Raw genomic sequence first — 21,216 nt, forward strand, 5'->3', positions numbered from 1 at the left:
AAATAACTTAATATAGAATACTATAGTATTGTATAGTATCATAATATTATACAGGCTGAGTTTCCCTTATCTAGAATTCCTAAATCTGAAATACCATACTCCAAAATCCAAAATTATCCATATGGGTGACTGGTGATGCCCTTGTTTTCTGATGGTTGTGTGTACACAAACTTTGTTTCCCGCATTAATTTATTAAAAATATTATGAACATAAAATTAGCTTCAGGCTATGCATGAAACATATGGTAAATGAATTTCATGTTTATACTTGGTTCCCATCCCCAAGATACTGTATATGTATATGCATTTGTTCCAGAATAAAAACAAAAACAAAATCCAAAATACTTCTGGTCCCAAGCATTTCGGATAAGGGTGACAACCTGTATATGTATGTATATTAATAAATGGGAAACATTGCAATCCTTTGTTAATTTCTTTGCCAGAAAAGGGTGGCTCAGAGTAACTAGTTGAGGCATGCCTAAGGAATGTGGATTAGAAGAAAAATGTTTGTCACCCAGTGATAGAGAATGGATGAAAAATAGAAACATTTTAGGGGGGAAATAATTAACTTTTTGATAATGGGGTTAGTTTTCTTAGAATTTAAATGAAGGAAAACATTTCTTCTCATGGTATGGTCAGACTTTATAGCCTTGTTCTGTACTGTATGATTTATGTTTGCTCTCCGCTATCCCAGGAAAATATTAGAGTTTTAAGCAAGCTGCAGGTAACATGTTATTTGCTTTATAATGCTTCTAAAAATAAGAAGTTCCTGTATTGTCATTCAGAGCCTTTAGTTGTTACTGAGGGCATGCTCAAGGACTTCTTCATTAGAAGTTCACTAAACAGTACGAGAAAGTTGAAATCCTTCCTAGAATTACAAAGGGTGCAGCTTGGCAGCATGTGTTCGAAGCCTTACTATTTTGCACATGGACGTCTGTTGCTGTTACTGAGCATTAACTGAGTGTCTGGAGTGTGCTGGGTTTTGTACAAACAGTATACATAGCAATGATGCAGCTTCTTCCAAGAGGGCTTAACAGTCTGCATCAGATGGACAGAACGTGAAGAAGTGATTAATCCAAGGTAGGAGAGGGATTGAGGAGAGTTGGATGCTAGCAGAGGCCAAGCAAGGTAAGTCTGAAATTGTTCTTCAAAGGCACAAGTAGGTTTTGAGGTGAAGGGGTTGAAAACGTAGGTTGACAAATAAACTAACTTTCTTTTTCTTTTGTGACTACCTAAGAGCATATCACATAGTTGCATCCATTTGCCAGTCTCTGCAGTCTGTGGGTTTCTACTATACTATAAGGGATAAAGGAAATACTGGGGGTGGATGAGTGGGATGGGATTAAGATAATAGGATGGATGGTCTATATCCCTTGTGAGGCACTGATGGTCTGATTGTTTCTTTGGCTTTAATGCAAGTAAGCAAGCAAGGAAGAAAACGTGTGGAGGGAAAGAAAGAGACTTGTATTCAGGGACATAGCCAAGGGGGGGGGGGTCTTGGGGGGGGGCGCCCCCCCCCCCCCCCTTCCATTAGAAAAATGAATGGTGCATGCTGCTGTGCCGCCCCGCCCAAGCCCCATTATAATGGTGGCACTTAGTCTGGACCCCCCTTCCTAAAATCCTGGCTACGTCCCTGTTGTATTGGTCCAAATTTCTTTTATGCTTCCTGTTGTGTAGATGCCAGTCATTTACTCTGGGGGCCAGATGGAAGATCTTGGGAAGCTCAGCTGCATTTTCTGATGTGTGTGGTGATCTCTTTATGACTTCTCAGGTCTCCTGCCTGGAAATGTAATTCAGACTCTGAATGAAAAATACTAAGAGGCTGTAAGGAGTCTCTTGAAAACACTTTGAAGTGGATGAAGGATGGTTTGTAAGGAACAGAACTTGGAAAAGTTCCTTTTTGAATTACAACTTCCAGTATCCCCCATGTTGATTGGAAATTTTGGGAAGTGTAGTTCAAAAGTGAATGTTTCTGAGTTCTTGTAAAAGAACACGAGATAATTTACTTTCCATGAAGACACAGACTTGGTTTTCTCTTCTGGAAGAAGAGCAAATAAGAGCAGATCATTGTTTTAGTTTGTGCCAAATTCAGTTTTCTGAACTTCTGTTTTAGAGAATAGCCTTATAAAGTAAAAACATTCACTTAATTTAACTTCAGCACAGTCAACTGTTTGAGTAAAATAAATAACTGCTACTTCCCTGATGCAGTTATCCAGGGAAAAAAAATCACCTGGAAGTATTAATGGATGACGTATCACCGGAAAACACTGTGGGAAGTTTATCCTGCCCAAATTCTTAAGCATACAGTACTAGATTGCTTTTACTTTCTGGATGTTTGACAAAAGTTAACCTCCTTGCCATACCCAATGCCAGCTTGGGATGAGTGAGCCGGAGGGAGCCAATTGCAGTGTGACAGTTTTGGTCCTGGTTTTCTCCTGGTTTTCCTGCTAAATAAAGAGGCTGAAACTGATGGGTGCATCGTTATGTCCCCCTCCCTCCACTCATTTGTGGACAAAAGCCCTTGCTGTGCTATTTTACTATTTATTTTGTGTTTAAATTCATTTGTTTCCAAAGTGATGCAAATCTTGTATTGCTAAGCCGCTTATCAACTTGGTATCTAAGCAGGCACAGTGGGAGCATTGTAGTGTGTGAGCTTTATTTTTCTGAAGGTTTCAGCTGGGCAGGAATTGTACTTGCACAAATCCCAAGTATAATTGGAGAAGAATTTTAACTCCCTGTAGGCAGGTCACATGCCTGGCATGCCAGGGCCTTTTATTCAGCTCTTGTTCACAGAAGTATTCACTTCCCAGGTCCTGAACCTTCCTGAGAACCTTAATAATTTAAAATTGTGTTAAAAGAACTTGTGCTACCATGGAGAAAGAGGTACAGGTTGAGTCTTATCTGAAATGCTTAGGACTAGAAATGTTTTGGATGTTGGAATACACTGCTCCCTCGGGTTACGAAATTAATTTGTTCCGCGGCCGCTTTCGTAACCCGAAAAGCCTTCGTAAGCCAAATTGCCATAGGCGCTAATGGGGAAAAGCCGCGTTTCGTGCGAAAAAGCGCCGAAAAGCACCAAAAAATTTTTTCGTAACCCAAAAAACATTCGTAACCCGGAACAATTATTTCCAATGGGATTTTTTCGTATCCCGGAAATTTCGTAACCTGGGTATTTCGTATCCCGAGGTACCACTGTACCTGTATTTGCATATACATACATAATGAAGAATTGTAGATGTAATTTTACATACATAATCTTGGAGATGGGACCCAAGTCTAAACACAACATTCCTTTATGTTTGATATACACCTTATACACATAACCTGAATGTTACTTTAGATAATAATTTTTTAAAAATAATTTTGTTCATTAAACAATTTTTTTGTACATAGAACCTTAAGAAAGCAAAGGTAGCACTATCTCAGCCACCCATGAAAAATATTTTGGTTTTGGGAATATTTCAGATTTTGGAATTCTGGATAAGGGAGACTCAATCTGTAGTGAGAAATATAAAAGGCCAGCTGATTGTCTGGTTGCAAGAAATAAGGTGTTTTGTTTTTTAATGATAGAAACTGTGAGTAATACTTCCTATTTATGGTAGGTTAGGCATGAGTAGAGTGGAGATTATCTTTGGCTTTAAATTACAATGCTAAATGCCTGCTCAAATCACATCTAGACTTTTGGGTTGTTTCTTGTGTTTCAGAGATGGATTTGTAAGGGGTGAAACTCCTTTCTTCTGCCAAAAAGGGAAAAAGAAAAAAGAAAGAGGTATTGGGGGAAACCCAGCTTTCTATCAGCAGTGAAGCAGGGTGTTAGCAAAACTTGGAAAGGTTTCTTCTCTGGATGACAACTACTAGAATCCCTCAGTGAGCATGGCCAGTTCTGGATACTGGAGACCAAATTAAAATAAAAAAGACCCCCCCCCCCCAAGCTTCTGGGTGTTAGCTTTTGGTCCCACTGCCTCTGGGAAAAGTTGTGTCTTGCTGCTGTTTTGGCAACTCCGCACCAATACAGCAGTTATATGTTCATTTGTCACATCTCCTGTTAGTTTCCCCAAGATTATGCCATGGCCAGACTGTGATACTAACTACAGATGTGGGAGCTGGTGCTCATTCAAGGATGTGACGATCTGGGTTCAGAAGACAAAACAGGCATTTCAGTGTGAGACTAGTGTATGCAAAGATGTTCTCAGATGCATATTACCTAGCACTGCCCTAGAAGCTTATACACTGTGGTTGGTGTGTCTTTCTTTGTCCTGCCTGCTAACATGGTTCAGGGTGTGTTGAGGGGGGGGGGGATAAGGGCCCTATAAGACTTCTGCCCCCTGCCTCATGATATTTTCTTTCAGTTTCCAAATCTCTAGTATTCCTATAAACTAAAACTTCAGCCGCGCATTAAGAAATCTGTTTTAGGCATCCAAAGAAAAAGGGACAGGCAAAGTTACCAAGGGAATGTGAACACAGTATTATGGGAGTTGCAGATGTGAATGGTTTTCAGTGTTTCACCCTTTGCAGTACTGGAAATTTGGGGACGGAAGGAAAATTTAATTGGGAAGGGCAGAAGTCTTACGGGGAGGGGGGGTAGTATCTAATTCCCCCCCATCAGTAGCTACAGCTGTTCTGTGGAGTACTTATCTACATTCAAGTTTGAGCAGGGGTGGGAAAATGAGTGGCCTTCCAGATTTTATTGGACTGCAACTCCCATCATTCATCATCAATGGTTATGCTGGCTAAGGCTGATGGAAATGGCAATTCCATAATATTTGCAGGATTACAGTACTTAGAGAAGGTTTTCCCACTGCTTTTTTACATGAGAGGAAAACTTTGGGGATTGTGTTTACTTGAACAGGAGCATGTATTATAACAATAAGGAGACTTCTTCCTCTGAATGTTTGTTCCCCTTTACCTTATAGCCTGCCTTTCCAACAAAATGACCCTCAAAGTGTTTTTATTCATATGCAGGCTGAATTAATTTTAAGTTAATGTGATGATGTTTTTGACAAATGAAACAATTGTCATTAAATATTATTGATGCTAAAGAAAGTAGAAGGAAGCATACCAAAAGTTTAGTTCTCATTCTGTTGTTGGAAAACACTTTTCTGGCATTTCCAGGTTAAAAGTATTCTGGGGTAACAGGGTCTTTTAAATTATTTTCCTCCCACCCTTATTTTATTTTTTTTCATTTCAACTTAATTAGATTGTGAGTTGTCCTACAGTTGCAGGTGTTTCTTCATTTGTTCTTTGAGAGATGATCACAAGGGAAAATGTACTTCAGTGTGCTAAAGATGTGCTTCATATTTTTAATCCAGAGGGATTGCTGAGGAAAAAGTACAGTTTGAATTCACAGCTGGCATGATGTCTAGAAGGCATGTGCATCTTTTACGTGTCCTGTGGAAAGTAGTCTCTTTGTACTACTTTAGTGTATGGTGGGATTGGAGTTTACTTGTACAAATATCTGAAGAAGGGCATATCAGTGGCTACTGGTCATGGTGGGTATGTTTATATTCTTTTTAGTAACAGAGGCAATGTGTGTCAATTCGAATAGGTGCTTGGGAGCATGAACAAGATGGTGTGTTTGGGCTCAGGTTCAATTTGTAAGCTTCCCACAGGCAACCCACAGCGCTATATAAATAAAGCATAACAACAACAACAACCGATTTGGGACAGTATGGGAAGAGTGTGCACGGCAAAATAGGTCTTTGGTTTTGTTTCAGTGTGGCTGCTCTTACATTCCTTATGTTGGTTCCATTTTAGCTTTATTTCTCATGCTAGAGGTTTTAAACTTATCGTTCTCAATGTTAAGCGAGAATACCTCCCCCCCGGCATGATGTTCACAACCTATTTGATGCCAACTAGATTGCAAGTCATGTAATAAGTACCGTATTTCCGGCGTATAAGACGACTGGGCGTATAAGATGACCCCCAACTTTTATTATAAAAAAATAGATTTTAGGATATACTCACCGTACAAGGCTACCCCATTCGTTGGAAGCTGGCAGCCAGCGGTGCATGTGCGTGCCAGCTTCTAAGGGGCCTCCGGGAGGCCTGAGAAGCCGGCGGCCCCAGAGTGCGCGCACTGGCTTCTAAGGGGCCTCTGAAGGCCCCATAGAAGCCGGCGCAAGGCTGCCGGCTCCCCAGACCTCCGGAAGCCTGGGAAGCTGGCGGCCCAGAGAGCGCACACACCAGCTTCTAAGGGGCCTCCGAAGGCCCCTTAGAAGCCGGTGCGAAGCTGCCAGCTCCCCAGGCCTCCGGAGGCCTGAGAAGCTGGCGGCCCCAGAGCGCTCACCCTGCGTACAAGACGGCCCCTGACTTTTGACCCAATTTTAGAGGGTCTAAAAGTCGTGTTGTACGCTGGAAAATACGGTATACCATGGAACATTATAGCTAGCTGTCTTGGAGTTCCCCTATGGCATGCAAATGTGCTGTTGCTACACAGTGACTTCTGTGGAGTAAATAGGGTTTAATAGGCAGCGTATATCCTTGTGTATGTGTGCATTAGTAATCTGGGAGCTCATACGGGTATAGAAGGCGATGATGATTATGATATGAGCAATGATCTCCGTTGTAATCCTTCACAACAGTGTCACATTGCAGTAGGAGGTGTTCTAGGCCAGCCCAGGTGTTGCTCCATGTTTCCCAAACTGCCAAGAGCCTACATTGCAACATGGCTTCCTGTTTTCACTGTGGGAATAATCCTCAGAGTACCAATTATTAGAGTTCAAGCAAGGGAGCCCCTGTGATTCACAAACAAGTCCTGTAACCACAGAAAATCCATTAACTTTGGAACAACGCACACTCTCAATGGCAGGCCCTCCATGAAGGTCTTGGAAGGTGTGGTGTGACTGTGTTGAGCAGAAGACATTAACATAGCCCACAGGTTCTCATGCCTGAGAAATAGAAAGAGAGCTTGCAGTATACTATGCTTTTTTTCTCCTAGAAATTGAAATAAACTTTAGCTTGACTAGTTTAAACTTAGGGCTTTTATTGACCTCCCAAAATAAATAAATATTTTCATTTGTACAGGAGTGTATTAATAGAACTCTTCCTGGAAAGGTGTTAACTTAATTCCCTAGGTGGTACAAGTGAAACGTTATTTCTGGGTCGTTAAGGAAACAAATCATATGTTTCAAAGGAGATGCTAGCCTTGTAATATTTACACACACACACACACACACACACACACACACACACACACACCAGTTTGGCACTTCTGGGTTTTTTTGGGGGATAGTTGTGGTTTTTTAAAAAAAATACTTTCCTTAAATACATTTTTTCCACAAATACATTCCTAAAGTTGAAAGTCAGAAAAACAGAAAGTGCATGAAAACTATTATAATTTTATGCATGGAAGAAAACTTTTTTCCCCTCACAAGTGGGAACAAAATATGTAACGTTGTCTATCCCAACTTTATAGTAACAGTGTTCTTAAAAATGTTTTGAATAGATTGTCCATTTTGCTTTGGTTCCTTTCCTAAAGGTAGTCTGTGTATATCAAGGAAATCTGGATTCTGAAGTAATTTGCAAAGTGCCTGTGTTTTTATCTTCCAAACAAGTAACCATGTTAGTTCTTTTGCAGCAAAAACAGTGATGAGGTTTGTGGCAGTCTGAGGCAGACTTCCTGGACTGAGATTGGCTTGGGTATTCTGGCAATTGTAGTCCAGTTTATCTGGATGGTACCAGATTGGAGAAGTCTGCCAAAAAAACTTAGCCATTTTTAATGATATAAGCATTTCTGGACTAGCCCCTTTCTATTTTGCAATAATGGAGTTTAGAGAAAAGAGTGCTAATCAGGACAGATTTATACATGCAGTATGAATATGCAGTATCGCTAAGACCACCTTTGCCTCCCCAAGCTCAGAGGACAAAGAGGCAGAGCCAGAGCCTGGAGGACTCCTGGGAATAATGAGGGGAGAGAGGAGAGGAAGCACCAGATCTGGGCCACAAGGGCCAGAGGAACACAACGAGAGACCAGGAGAAAGTGGAAGAACTAAAAGAGGGAAGACATGAGAGGGGAAGGGTAGCAGATGCGAGGAGGAAAGGCGTAGGGAAACAATCAGACAACGAGGAGGAATTACACAGAGAGGCAAACTGCTACTGGGCAACAGCAGTAGTGGTGGGTGGCACTGATGTTGAGAGAACAACAGTCACATCATGGCTAACACTTGCTTAGCACTGCGCACAGGGAGGTAATAGTGACCCTCCTTGCGTAACCCCCCTCACTAGAAAACCCTGTGATGAAACATTCCAAGTGAGACACACAAGCAGGAAAAGGAACAAACACAGAGATAGAAAAACAGAAGAACTCACACTTGTTAGAGGAGCCAAAGGCATAAAACCCCCAAAGATGATGAGGCAAGCAGGAGATCCATTCAAAAATCCAAAACCTATCCAGAGCAGCACAACACATATAATAGGAACGTGGAATGTGAGAAACATGAGCCAAGGGAAGCTGGACATAGTAAAAATGGGAATGGAACGCATTAACATAGCAGTATTGGGAGTAAGCAAGCTAAAATGGACAGCAGTGGTCTGCTTTGACTCAGACAACTACACAGTGTTCTAGTTGTGGAATGAGAATACACAAAGGAATGGGGTGGCACTAATACTAAGAAGAGATGTGGCAAAAGCAGTAAAGGGATATACAGTGGTACCTCGGGATACGAATTACCCAGCTTACGAATTTTTCGGGATACGAATAAATCCCATAGGGATTTATTGTTTCGGGTTACAAACGTTTTTTCGGGTTACGAAAAAACGCCGGCGCTGTTTTAAATGGAGCCGCGGCAGAGCCGCGGCTTTTTTTCCCATTAGCGCCTATGGCAATTCGGGTTACGAAGGTTTTTCGGGTTACGAAATTAGCCGCGGAACGAATTAATTTCGTAACCCGAGGGAGCACTGTAATGCCAAATCAGATCAAATAATCTCAATAAGGCTTCATGGTAAACCTATGAATATTACCATAATTCAAGTATGTGCACCAACCACAGATGCAAAAGAGGAAGAAATAGTGAGATTTTACAAAGGAGTCCAAGAAGAAATTGACAACACACCAACACAGGACATTAAGCTAATCACCAACATCAAAGTTGGAAGCGGAATCAAAAACAGTAGGCAGATTTGGATTAGGCAAAAGAAATGAAGCAGCTGAGTGTCTGATAGATTTCTGTGAAGCCAACAATCTATTCATTGCAAATACCTTTTTCATACAGCCAAAGTGAAGACTATACATATGGGCATCACCAGTCAACACAAAAACCAAATAGATTATATAATCAGAAGCAAAAGATGGAGAAACACCATTTTGATGGCCAAGACCAGACCGGGTGCTGACTGTGGCACAGACCACGAATTACTTATTTCAAAAATAAGAGTAAAACTTAAGAAAAGAACAAAACCAAAAATCATACTAAAATTTGGCCTAAATATTTCAACATAATTTGTTGCCAGTATAAAGAACAGATATGAACTACTAAGCATAATAGACCTGGAACCAGAAGAACTATGGTCAGAAGCCAGGGACATAATAAAAGAAGAATGCAGACAGACACTTACAATAGTCAAAAAGAAAGAGAAATCCTCTCACCCTATCTGTTCAACTTGTATGCAGAACATATTATACGAAAAGCAGGATTGGACACAGAAGAAGGAGGAGTGAAAATAAGAGGAAGGAATATCAACAATCTAGGATATGCAGACAACACCATACTACTAGCTGAAAACATCAAAGACTTGGAAAAACTACTATGGAAGATCAAGGAGGATAGTGCAAAGGCAGACTTATTGTTGAACATAAATAAAACAAAAATAATGACCACACAAAATTTACACAGATTCAACCTAGACAATGAGAAAATAGAAATAGTAAAATAATTTTCATACCTGGGATCAATTATTGATCAGAGTGGGGACTACAGTCAAGAAATCATAAGAAGAGTAAGAATGGGGAGGGCAGCTATGATAGAACTAGAAAATATCCTAAAAGGTAAAGACATACAACTGAGCACAAAAGTTAGAATTATAGGGTGCCCTTCCCTTACGTGGGGATATATTCTGGAACCCCCCTGTGTAAGGGTCTTGTGCACACGACGTGGCATGGTGTGTACACCGTGGGTGCGTGCACCATTGCCTTTTATGGCGAGTGGCTTACCATAAGCTGAAAGCTGTGTAAAGCGCGCCCACGAATGACGCGGGCACGCTGTATACAAGCCATTGTATTCCCTATCTCCATGTATGGATGTGAGAGCTGGACAGTTAAGAAAGCAGATAGGAAAATAATTTGAGATGTGGTGCTGGAGAAGAGTACTGAGGTTACCATGGACAGCCAAGAAGTCAAACAAATGGGCCCTAGAGGAGATCAAACCAGAAATTTCTCTGGAAGCCAAGATGACTAGACTGAGGCTGTTGTACTTTGGCCACATCATGAGGAAGCACGACTCACTGGAAAAAATGATAATGGCGCGGTACAGAGTGCCGAAAAACAGCGTCCTGCCAGTGCCTGTTCTCTCCGCAGCTGCCAAACCACGTGGCTTCCCTGCGGAGTGGCTGCATGCATAACAATGGCAGCAACCATGTGTACAGGGTGCCGCCATTTTGATGCCCACATCACCTGCTAGGATTGAGGGGCTTCTGGAAGCGCTGCCCCGAGGCAACCCTAGCACGTGACGAGGGCATTGGAAAGGGCCGGTCTGTACCGACCCATAGTTAGGAAAGGTACAAGGAAGAGAGGAAGACAACGTGCTAGATGGATGGACTTTATTAAGGAGGTCATGGGTATGAACTTGCAGGACCTGAGCAGAGCAGTGAAGCATAGGGAGTCTTGGAGATGTCTAATCTACAGGGTTGCCATGGGTCGAGATTGACTTGAGGATGGATAACAACAACAACAAATGAATATTAAAGTGGGTTTGCTCCTCCTTTCATGCATATGCATTTCCAGGTTCCTGGAACAAACATGATGAGAGTAACCTTAAACAGAGCCAACTCAAAGAAGAAGCTTGGATTAGAGCTTGGATCATTTGTTTTTACCACAGTCATATTCCTTTGTACCTATACTTAAGTCCTATTGAGTTCATTGGGACTTAGAGGCTGTACAGACAGGCTTATATGCCGGCCTCGGGTAGAGTGGGGGGGGTGTTATCCGCATGATGCATGCCTGCTGTTGCTGTCATGCTGTGCACCTGACCGTATGGTGGGTGGTGTCATGGTGCTCCTTTAGTGCTGCGTCCATATGACGCAGCGCCAAAAGGAGCACCACAAAATGCCACTGTGGCAGCAAAGGTTCCTTTTCCCTGGTGCAAAAAAGGAGTGGCATTTTGCCATTCCTTTTAGCATCGGGGAAAGGCTGGATCAGGGCCCTGGCATGTAGTTGCCGTGGCCCCGATCTGGTGCTGAAAGGGGTGGCAGCAGGCCACTCCAAAGGGGTGGTCTGTTTAGCCCCTTAATCCCAGATTTATGTCTTGAAGATTACATCTTTACTGTTCCTTACCAGGGGTCCATTCACACTACACAGTTATAGCATTGTGATTTCAACTGCTGTGGCAGCACTCTATGGAATCCTGGGATTTGTAGTTTAGGAAAGGACATTTAGAATTGTCAGCCACAGAACTCTAGTGCTTCACAAACTACAAAGCCTAGGATTTCATAGGATGTTGCCATAGCAGTTGAAGTGGAATATAGCACTATATTTATGTAATGTGAATCGGCCTCAGAGCTTCTCTTGTATTAAAATTAATAACTAAAGCATGGTTGGGGAGCCCCAGGCTGTGCAGTTAAATCCAACCATCTTGGGGTCTCAATCTGACCTTCTGGACTTTTTATTTTTAAAGCTTGAAAAAGCTGTCCTAAGATTTAGTTATTGGTAGTAAGAGCTTAAAGTTGAAATATACTGAGGGCTTTTCTGGCCCCACAGTTTTGTTTTTGGAGCTGCCCAGCAGATTTGCATTTTCTGTCTTGGACTGCCAGATGTTTCCTACCTTATAAAGCAGGAGTGGGAATGTGGTTGTCCAAATGTGGTTGGACTGCAACTCTACAACATTCCCCACCTTTGGCCATGTTGGGTCCGGCTGATGGGAGCTGAAGTCCAATAACTTCTGGAGAGGCACACGCTGCCCAGTTCTGCTCTAGAGAACGGTTCTCTTGGGCATGTGCATTTTCTGGGTAACCTTGAACAGTACGTTTGGGAAAAAAGAATAACTATCTCATAAGTACTGAGTAAGGAATAACTTTGTTAAAAGATGAACTATTTATTATTCATCAGTGTACATTCTTGGATTTCAAAAAGGCCTAGCTTGGAGGTATTAGAAAGGGCTGCCTGTGACCTCTTTTTCTAATTTAAAATTCTTGGAAAAATTAAATAACAGCAAAATGCCTTACAAATAAATGGTAAGAGCCAAAATAAAAAAAAAAAAACCTTATACCAAGTCTTCCCCAATTTACTGCCCTAAAGACTTATTTGGTTGCAGGTCCCATCATGCTGTTACTTCCACCATATGTGTTTGACTATAATTTCCATAATCTATATACAGTTTGGGGATTTTGTGAGTTGTAATCAAACACATCTTTAGGCAGGCTACATGTATTCAAGGTGCTAAGTTAGTGAAGATGGCCAAGGCTGCATCTGCAGTGCAGAAATAATGCAGTTTCAGAACTCTTTAAACGCTATGGCTCAATCCTATGGATTCCTGGGATTTGTTGTTTGTTGTGGCACCAGACGCATCTGACAGAGAAGGCTGAATATCTCACAAAACTTCCATACCATTGAGCCATGACAGTTAAAGCAGTGCAAACTGTGTTGTTTCTGCAGTGCAGATTGGATCCTAGACACTCTTTCTGTATTGTGGAATCAGTGCTCTGACGTGTTTGAAGGAACATGAAAACATACTGGCTTCTGCCTGTGACCTTACTAACCAGACAGCATTCAGCTTTAACAAGAAACTGTCCTTCAGCAGCACCCATTAAGGTGGCTTTGTGGTGGCATTAGAACTGTCTAGGCATGCCTCTTACGGGACAGGTGCTTATCCAAATCGATGGATACCACATCCAGTTGTTGAAAGAAGCCAGCCTTTGCAATTGGGTTTGTTGAAACTTGAATTGCCAGGTGTCTGCAGCAAATCGCTGAACACACTTTTGTTTCTAGTTTGTTCATTCAGGCCTGGTTATTAGTGCTGGCTGTTGTTGTTGAAAGATTATCTTTCAGAGGAACACAGTGAATTGCTAAAATCTCTATTGTGCTGTCAATGGGGGGGCTCGTTGAGGCTACTCTGTCTAATGATAGATTGTATCTAAGGAGATGGGTCAGAGGCCACCATGCAGTGTTCCTCTGTGCAGCTTTATTCAGCAGTAACTGCTCTTACATTCAAGGAGACATGCTTGGTTTATCTGTTAGTTACCTTCCAAGGATCTCAGTATGATAGACATGCCCCCCCCATGTTTTCTGAATAAGTGTTAGAAACTGGAATTACCCCATCTGGACAGAAAGAAAGCCATGTATTTGATGGGCAAGTCTGATGGGAAACAAACTTTAACTTGGAGTATTTATGATTCCTTGGAGCTTAGTTTGAACTGTGTGTGTTCTACACAGCCCAGTTCACAGTTCAGCTATTCATAAGCTTTGCTGAGATATGTAGGATGTAAATACCTTAAAGGCACCAGATCCCATCTGATCTTGGAAGCTAAGCAGGATCAGCAATGGTTAGTGCTTGGATGGGAGACTGCCAGTGAACACTAGATGTTGTAGGCAGTATTTCAAAGAATGGAACTGGCAGAACCACCTCTGAGTATGCCTTACCAAACAAAACCCTATGGGTTTATGGGGTCTCCATATGTTGACAGGCAACTTGAAGACATGTACACACACACACACATTTCATTATGGGTTGCATTCCACCTTCTGTTTCGCCTTCTGTGTGTGTACATGTGTTTTACACTTAGGAAAAACAGAATTTCTGCTCTTGTTTTATGAGTTTGAATGACTGAATTTAGGATGCAGGGGAAATTAATAATAATAATAATAATAATAATAATAATAATAATAATAATTTTTATTATTATTTTAGCCCACCTCTCCCTACGGATTGAGGCTGGTTACAATAAAAGAAATAAAAATACATAGCACAATATAGTAATCAATACATGACCCAACAGAATAAACAATTAGACAATCCCCACCCCTATCATAAGTATCATGACAAGAAGTATGGCATTTTCCACATATAAACCTTTTCTTTTAAAGATTGTCTGGTCCTGTGGAGCTCTTCTTGGATGTTCTGTTCAACATCAGAGGTCATGCTTCATGTAAACTATACCACAGAAGAAGTCTGTTAGGAGTGGAAATTTGCTTGATTTTTTCCTCTATGGCTGGCTGGGAATCCAAGTTCCTGGGTCTTACTGAATTCCCTCCTGTTTTCCTGTTTCAGTCATTTCCCTTCTGTGCCAAATCCAAAGATGGTTTGCTAAATAAATTTACTTTCACATTGATTCTAGGCACAGTGTTCATATCTTGAACTGGAATTTTAAGCAGAAGGTCTAAAAGTATGTACAAATTACTGTCTGACTTCTGCCTGTTGGCCTGGAGCCAGTTGTTCATGGAGGTACTCTGATTCAGACTAATAGATTTAGGACATTATTTTGCTGTTTTTTTAAATTTATATTCTTCTTTACATGTTTGTTGGTAGGTATGTGTGTGTACTTTCAAGTCACCTGTCAATCTATGGCAACCCAATGAATTTCATAGGGTTGTCTTGGCAATGGGTTTTCAGAGGTGCTTTTGCCAGTTCCTTCCTCTGAAATGTAGCCTAAAAACCTGGTATCCTGCTTAGAAGTAATTTCCATGATACTTAGTGGAGTTTACTCCTAGGTGAGGGGATAAAGGATTTACGACAGCTTAGGTGGGTCAACCGTTCATTTAAATTTTGCATGGGATAGTCCAAATTTGGATCCAGATGGAGAGATCCGACTACTGCATGCAAAGGAATGTCTGTGTGCGTTTGCATGTGCGCCTTTATGTCACCTGTTAACGTGTGGTGACCCCATTAATTTCAAAGGGTTTTCTTAGGCAAAGAATACTTAGAGGTGGTTTTGCAATTCCGTCCGAAGTACAGAGAAATAAAGCTGGACATGGGAGAGGTTGATACAAGGCAACTCTGTGTGTATAGACTGGGATCCCTCAGAGCGCATAACTGGTTGTAGCTTTGTTGAGTTACTCCCCAACAAAATTTGATTGCATATGTCAGGCTGTAATTATAAATGATTAAAAACTGATTTCCTCCCCTCCACACTAATGTATATTTTATGGGAACTGGCAGTTCCAGTCTGGTTTACTAACTAAATGTAAGCCCGAAATCAGTAGTATGGTGTGTTGGTTAATTAATCTAGAGTGCAAGGATGTAATCTTGTGGGTGTCTGGGAAGGTCTGATTTTGGGGGGAAGGAGAGAAAAATGCAGTTCTCCTGAAAGTTACCGAGAAGTAGCATTCAGTTGTATGTTTGATTCATTACTGCAGCTGGCATGCAGCATTTACAGATATTTGAACACTCATGTGGATAGTATTTTAATTGGATCAGCAAGTAAATGGACGACACTTGGCATGAAGTGAGACGTTTCTCTGTTTCTCCACAAGTGTAAATTGCTTCCAAGTATGATTAAGGATATGTGTGATGAAACTTTAAAGGAATAATTCAGCAGTGCAAAAGCCTTTTGGCCCTAAGGGCCACTTCTGTGTTGACAAGGGGAGGTGGTGCACATGTATGTGTACATACAAGCTTGAATCTATAGTGTACTATGCTAGGTGTTGGTGCACTACGCTAGGTGCTGCATTTTCCCCAGAACTGTGCAGTGCTGGCAAGGGAAGGCAGCTCCAAATCATGTGCCATGATTTTTTCTTCGTGATGGCATAATGTGCCAACAGGAATCCGGCCATAGACACTCTTTTTATCACCACATAGACACACATAAATTGTGCACATTGGGCTGTTAGAAAAAATGGATGGAGTCCCACTAACTACCAAACTCATGTGCAACATCAGTACCCCAGGTTGTGCCCCCTACAGTAGAAGAACCCTAATTTTGGAGCACTTCATTTTGTTTGGATTCGAATGACTCCAGCATGTTATACAACCTGTCTGAGAATTAAGCTGGGATACTTTTGTTTTTGCTAAGCGGGTCTGTTATGCCTTTCTTTGCGAAGTATCCCAGTTTGATTATCTGATTGCCCAGGAATTTACCTGAACAAAGAAACTTTCTTCATGTAGAACTAGTGAATTCATAACACTTCTATTGTTTCCCTTAACATTCCAATGTTTGTGCTTTCTCCTGTTCTATGATACCTCTAAGACAGCCATACACAAACAGAAGATAGTGTTTCTGCACTTTTAATACTTGTGGAGAGGAGGGATTTTGAGCAGGTGTTGCTATCACTGCCCAAATTGCAAATGCCAAGTCTGGGAGCTTATGGCTGTATGTGCCACTGAGTCACAGTCCCTCCCCTGTTCTTGCACACTTATGTACTGTTTAAATGGTGCTTCAGAACTTAAATCTAATATAAGTCTTAAATCTAAGCTTTTAGCACCGACACTAACTACCACATTGGAAGAGGTAGCTTGTATTATATAAATACAGTACCAGGCGAAATACAGTGGCAGTTTACAATAGCAGACTTTTACATGGCCTTATCTCCAAGAACGGCTAGCTTCTGTTCCAGGGGTAGGCAATCTTTTTGAGCCAGGGGCCGGGTTGCTGTCAGACAACCGGGGGGGGGGGGGCGAAGCCATAAAATAAACAATAAAATAATAAATAAAAAACATAACAAAATAATGAAATAAAATAAAAAAGCAATAACAAAAATTAATAAATAAAATAAAAACAAGCAATAATCAAAATTATGAAATAAAATAAAATAAAAAGCAATAATAAAAATAATGAATAAAATAAAAACAAGCAATAATAAAAATTAATGATATAAAATAAAATTAAAAAGCAATAATAAAAATTAATAAAATAAAAAAAAACAAAAATAAATATTTTATATTTTTAAAAATTAATAAAAAAAAAAAACCCAAGGCAGACCTGAAATGGCCACTGACTCACCTTTCCACCTCCTCCTCGGCGCAAAGGCTCCTTGTGAAGCCCCGCGCGCGGGCATGCAAGTGGGGCATGTGCGCGCGCTGCCACTGGCCCATGCTGTGGCCCGGGCGGCGCGCGCAAAGAAAGAGGAGTCCGTCCCCTTTGGCCAGCTAGCCAATGGCTGGCTGGCCAAAGGGGACGAGCTCCTCTGTCCTAGCCCCGCGATGGGCGGGGCGGGGCGGTGGTGGCGCTGTCAAGGAGTAGGAGGGGGCGGTGCTTCCCAGGAGGAGGGGGCGGTGCTGCCAGGAATAGGAGGAGGAGCTGGGTTGGCCGCCAGTCGCATTAGCAGCCGTGGCAATGGCCGCATGAGCGGGCCCGGCCCAGAGGCCGGGACAAAGGCGGGATGGAATGGGGGGGGGAACCTGGCTGGGGCAGGCAGCCCTGGTGGCAGGACCGGGCTGGGGCCGGTCCCAAGGCCTTGCCGGGCCAGATCTGGCCCATGGGCCGTAAATTGCCAACCCCTGTTCTATTCCCTCTTTTATTCTTGGCAAGGCCTTTAACTGTTGTCTAAGTCAAACACTCTAACCACTATACCAGGGGTCGGCAACCTCCGGCCCACGGGCCGGATGCGGCCCGCGGAGGCCTGCCCACCAGCCCCTGGCTGCTGTTGCTGCTGCCACCGCCGCAGCAGCCACCTGTCACAGCTTTTCGCCGCTCTGGGTGCTGTCATTTTGGGCGGCAAAATGGCGGCGAAGTCGTGCGCGACCTTCCCTGCCATTTTGGGCGAAAAAATGGTGCCGCCTATAGCAGCCTCTGGGGCTATGGGCGCCGCCATTTTTTTGCCCAAAATGGCGGTGAAGTCTCACGCGACCTTGCCGTCATTTTGCCGCCTAAAATGGCGGCGCCCAGAGAAGCGAAAAGACATGACGGGTGGCCGCCGTGGCAGCGGCGGCGGGCCTCTAGGAGGCCCGCTGCCGTTGCTGGGGCCCTCCAGGAGGGCTCCGAGGGCAGCAGGGGGCCTCTGGGGGGCCTGCTGCCGTCACTGGGGCCCTCGAGGAGGGCACCGAGGGCGGCAGGGGGCCTCTGGGGGGCCCTTTGCCGTCTCTGGGGCCCTCCAGGAGGGCCCCGAGGGTGGCAGGGGGCCTCTGGGAGGCCCGGTGCCGTCGCTGGGGCCCTCCAGGGGGCCCTCCAGCGCTGGCAGCCCCCACCAGCTTTTTTGTCGGTCTCTGACGGGGCCTGGGGCCCCGTCAGGGACCAGCAAAGATGGGGAGGCCTGGCCCCCAGAAGGTGGAAGCTCAGTCCCCGGCACACGGCCCCGCCCCTGGAGGGTGGAAGCTCCACCCCCCGGCACGCGGCCCCGCCCTGGAGGGTTGAAGCTCCACCCCCGGCTTTGGCCCCCCAGTCGCCTGAGGGACAGCAACCTGGCCCCCAGCTCAAAAAGGTTGCCTACCCCTGCACTATACTATACTGTATCTTCCTAGATGTATGTGCATGCATTTGCAGCCTTCAATAATGTATTATAATATATTATAGTTATATTATAACTGTAATAATAAATAGTGGGATAGTTTGAAGATCATGAGTTTTCCTTCTTCTATTATTTTTTCTGCCTCCCTCCTGTATTTATTTTAAAAGTACTGTATGTATATAGCAGTTGATGAGGAGGGCAGGAGAGCTGGGAATATATTTTTTCAGCATTTTACTTAAGTAAGAATAAGCTAGAGAACAGATGTGCTGATTGTCTTGCGTATGTGTTTTTAAATGTTGAAAAGCTTTAGAAATAAGATTACAGTGAATTTCTTTCTTATTTAGGTTTGGATGATTGTCTTCAACAATATGTCCCAAAATTTGAACGAGAGAAGATAAATGGGGCTCAGCTGTTACAGATTTCCCACCAGGATCTTGAAGAGTTGGGCATCACCCGGATTGGGCATCAGGAGCTTGTTCTAGAAGCTGTGGATCTTCTCTGCGCACTGGTCAGTGTATAGAACAACTGAATATTGTACTGATGCCACCCCTCATTTTTCTGTCCCTTGGCTAATGGAAGCATTTGACAAAAGGGATTGCAAGTTTCTTAAGGAAAAGGAAGAGAAGTTGATGTAAAAGCAGCTTTCAGTTTTGCAAGGAGCAATTCTTCCAGTGGTGACATTTATATGAAGCCATTCTGTTACTGAGAACATGTCTGGCAAGATCCCCATTATGAATTCCTCAGTGTCAATATGGAATAGATGATTGAAGCTAATAGGACAAAAGAGAGCAGGGGTGGTAAGAATGAACAATATATTACCTGGTGAGATTTTGGTTTTGCCTCTACTTGAAGTGGGCACCTCCATTCCACCTCCACCCCTTGAAGGAGATGGTTTGGAAATTCAGTGGTACATCTGGATCCTGTGGAACACTTAGATTCTCTTGGGTAGGTCTGTCTTGATCAGTTTCGGTTTGAACCTGGCAGTAGCCTATCCCCTCAAACCCCCCCCCCCCCCCCCTCCTCCCTCAAGGAGTTTTTTTTACCAGTAGCATCAACATTGAGAGTATGGTGAAAAATGTGTGGAGAAACACTTTCAGTGTTGGGTTGCAGCAGCATATCTGCAGTAAACAATGCAACACACAAAAGTTGAACAGGTTGAGTCAGCAGGATTCTACTCTATGTGATAAATGCAAAAGCATCATTAAAAATAGGTGAATGGAAAACATGTCTTTAAAACAATTAAATAATCTGTAGTGTTAATACAATTTAAAATAATTAAAAAGTAATGTTAAAGATCAGCTCAAAAGCCTGATGGAATATGAATGTTTTTAGTTGCCAGGTGAAGAAGATTAGGATGGGCCTATCCTGGCCTCCCTAAAGAAGGAGTTTCTAAGTCTGGGAGCAGCCACCAAAAAGGTCCTCTCCCTTGTTCCCAGCAAATAAATCTGGGAAGGTGGTGGGACAGAGAGAAGGGCCTCTCCAGATGATCATAAAAGTCTAAGAGACTCATAAAGGGAGATATTGTGGTTCAAGTAACTTGGATCCAAGATGTATAGGGCTTTATAGGTCAAAACCAGCACTTTGAATTGCTTTCCAGAAGTGGACCAACAGCCAGTGGAGCTGTTCCAACTAGGGAATTGTGTGTTCCATGTAACCAGAGCCAGTTAGCAATCTGGCTGCAGCTCTTTGGGCCAGCTGAAGTTTCTGAGCATTTGTCAAATGCAGCCCCACAGATAGAACATGACAATTATGCAAATGGTATGTAACCAAGCCATGTGTTTGTATGGCCAGACCAGACTTCTCCAGGAATGGGTGCAACTAAACTGACTAAAATTCCTTCTCAAATCTGACTAAAATTTCCTATTAAAAATATACTAAATTGACGAAAACTGATTAAACTGACTAAAATCCCTCTTCAAAAATACCTGTATAAACTTGACTGTAAGTCGACCTCATGTATAAGTCGAGGGCACATTTTCGGGCCAAGATTATGGGTTTTGATATGACTTGTGGATAAGTCAGGAGTAAAACTAGGGGCATGTAACAAAGGCTCTAAAGGATGAAGCAAAGGAAAGCAATGACGAAGAATTAAAAATTCCAGCAGGCATAACTGTTTAGCTCACACTAAAGGCTGGATGAATGAGAGCGGCAATGGGGTCAGGACAGATCACACTCTTGTCTTTCACTAGGGGATCATTCCTTTCTTAAAATAAGAGTTAAAATATAGTTAGTACTTACCGTGTATACTCGACTATAAGTTGACCTCATGTATAAGTCGAGTGCAGGTTTTGGGGGGCAAAATTATGGATTTTGATATGACCCGTGGATAAGTCGAGGGTAACAAAAAGGACCTAAATGATGAAGCAAAAGAAAACAATGCCAAAGAACCTACAAAATTATGGCAGGCATAACTGTTTTGGCTCACACTAGAGGCTGGATGGAAGAGAGAGTAGAAGGAGGTCAGTGCTTCCAGGACAGATTGCACTCTTGCCTTTAATCAGGGGATGGTTCCCTTTTAAATAAGATTTAAAGAATGGTATTTACATTGACCCTTGGATAAGTCGACCTAGGTTTTTGGGGTCAGTTTTTGGACTAAAATTTCTAGACATACATGAGTGTATACAGTACTTTAAAACCTCAAACAATTTTAAACAGTAAAAAAAAAAAAAAAAGAAGCCAAAACAGCCACCC

The 21,216-nt window shown here is 42.7% G+C and overlaps 1 protein-coding gene across 2 annotated transcripts in view; it reads left to right on the forward strand.

The window, feature by feature from the left end:
• The window catches only part of CNKSR3 (CNKSR family member 3), an 88,389-nt gene that overhangs the window by 23,285 nt on the left and 43,888 nt on the right, over positions 1-21,216 (forward strand). For both annotated transcript variants that reach the window (XM_042456645.1, XM_042456652.1), the window contains exon 2: positions 18,870-19,033. In XM_042456645.1, coding sequence (XP_042312579.1) covers positions 18,870-19,033 — 164 coding nt within the window. The remainder of the gene's footprint in view (positions 1-18,869; positions 19,034-21,216) is intronic.

Source organism: Sceloporus undulatus, chromosome 1 (genome assembly GCF_019175285.1).
Source record: "Sceloporus undulatus isolate JIND9_A2432 ecotype Alabama chromosome 1, SceUnd_v1.1, whole genome shotgun sequence".
In the NCBI taxonomy this organism is placed as follows: Eukaryota; Metazoa; Chordata; class Lepidosauria; order Squamata; family Phrynosomatidae; genus Sceloporus; species Sceloporus undulatus.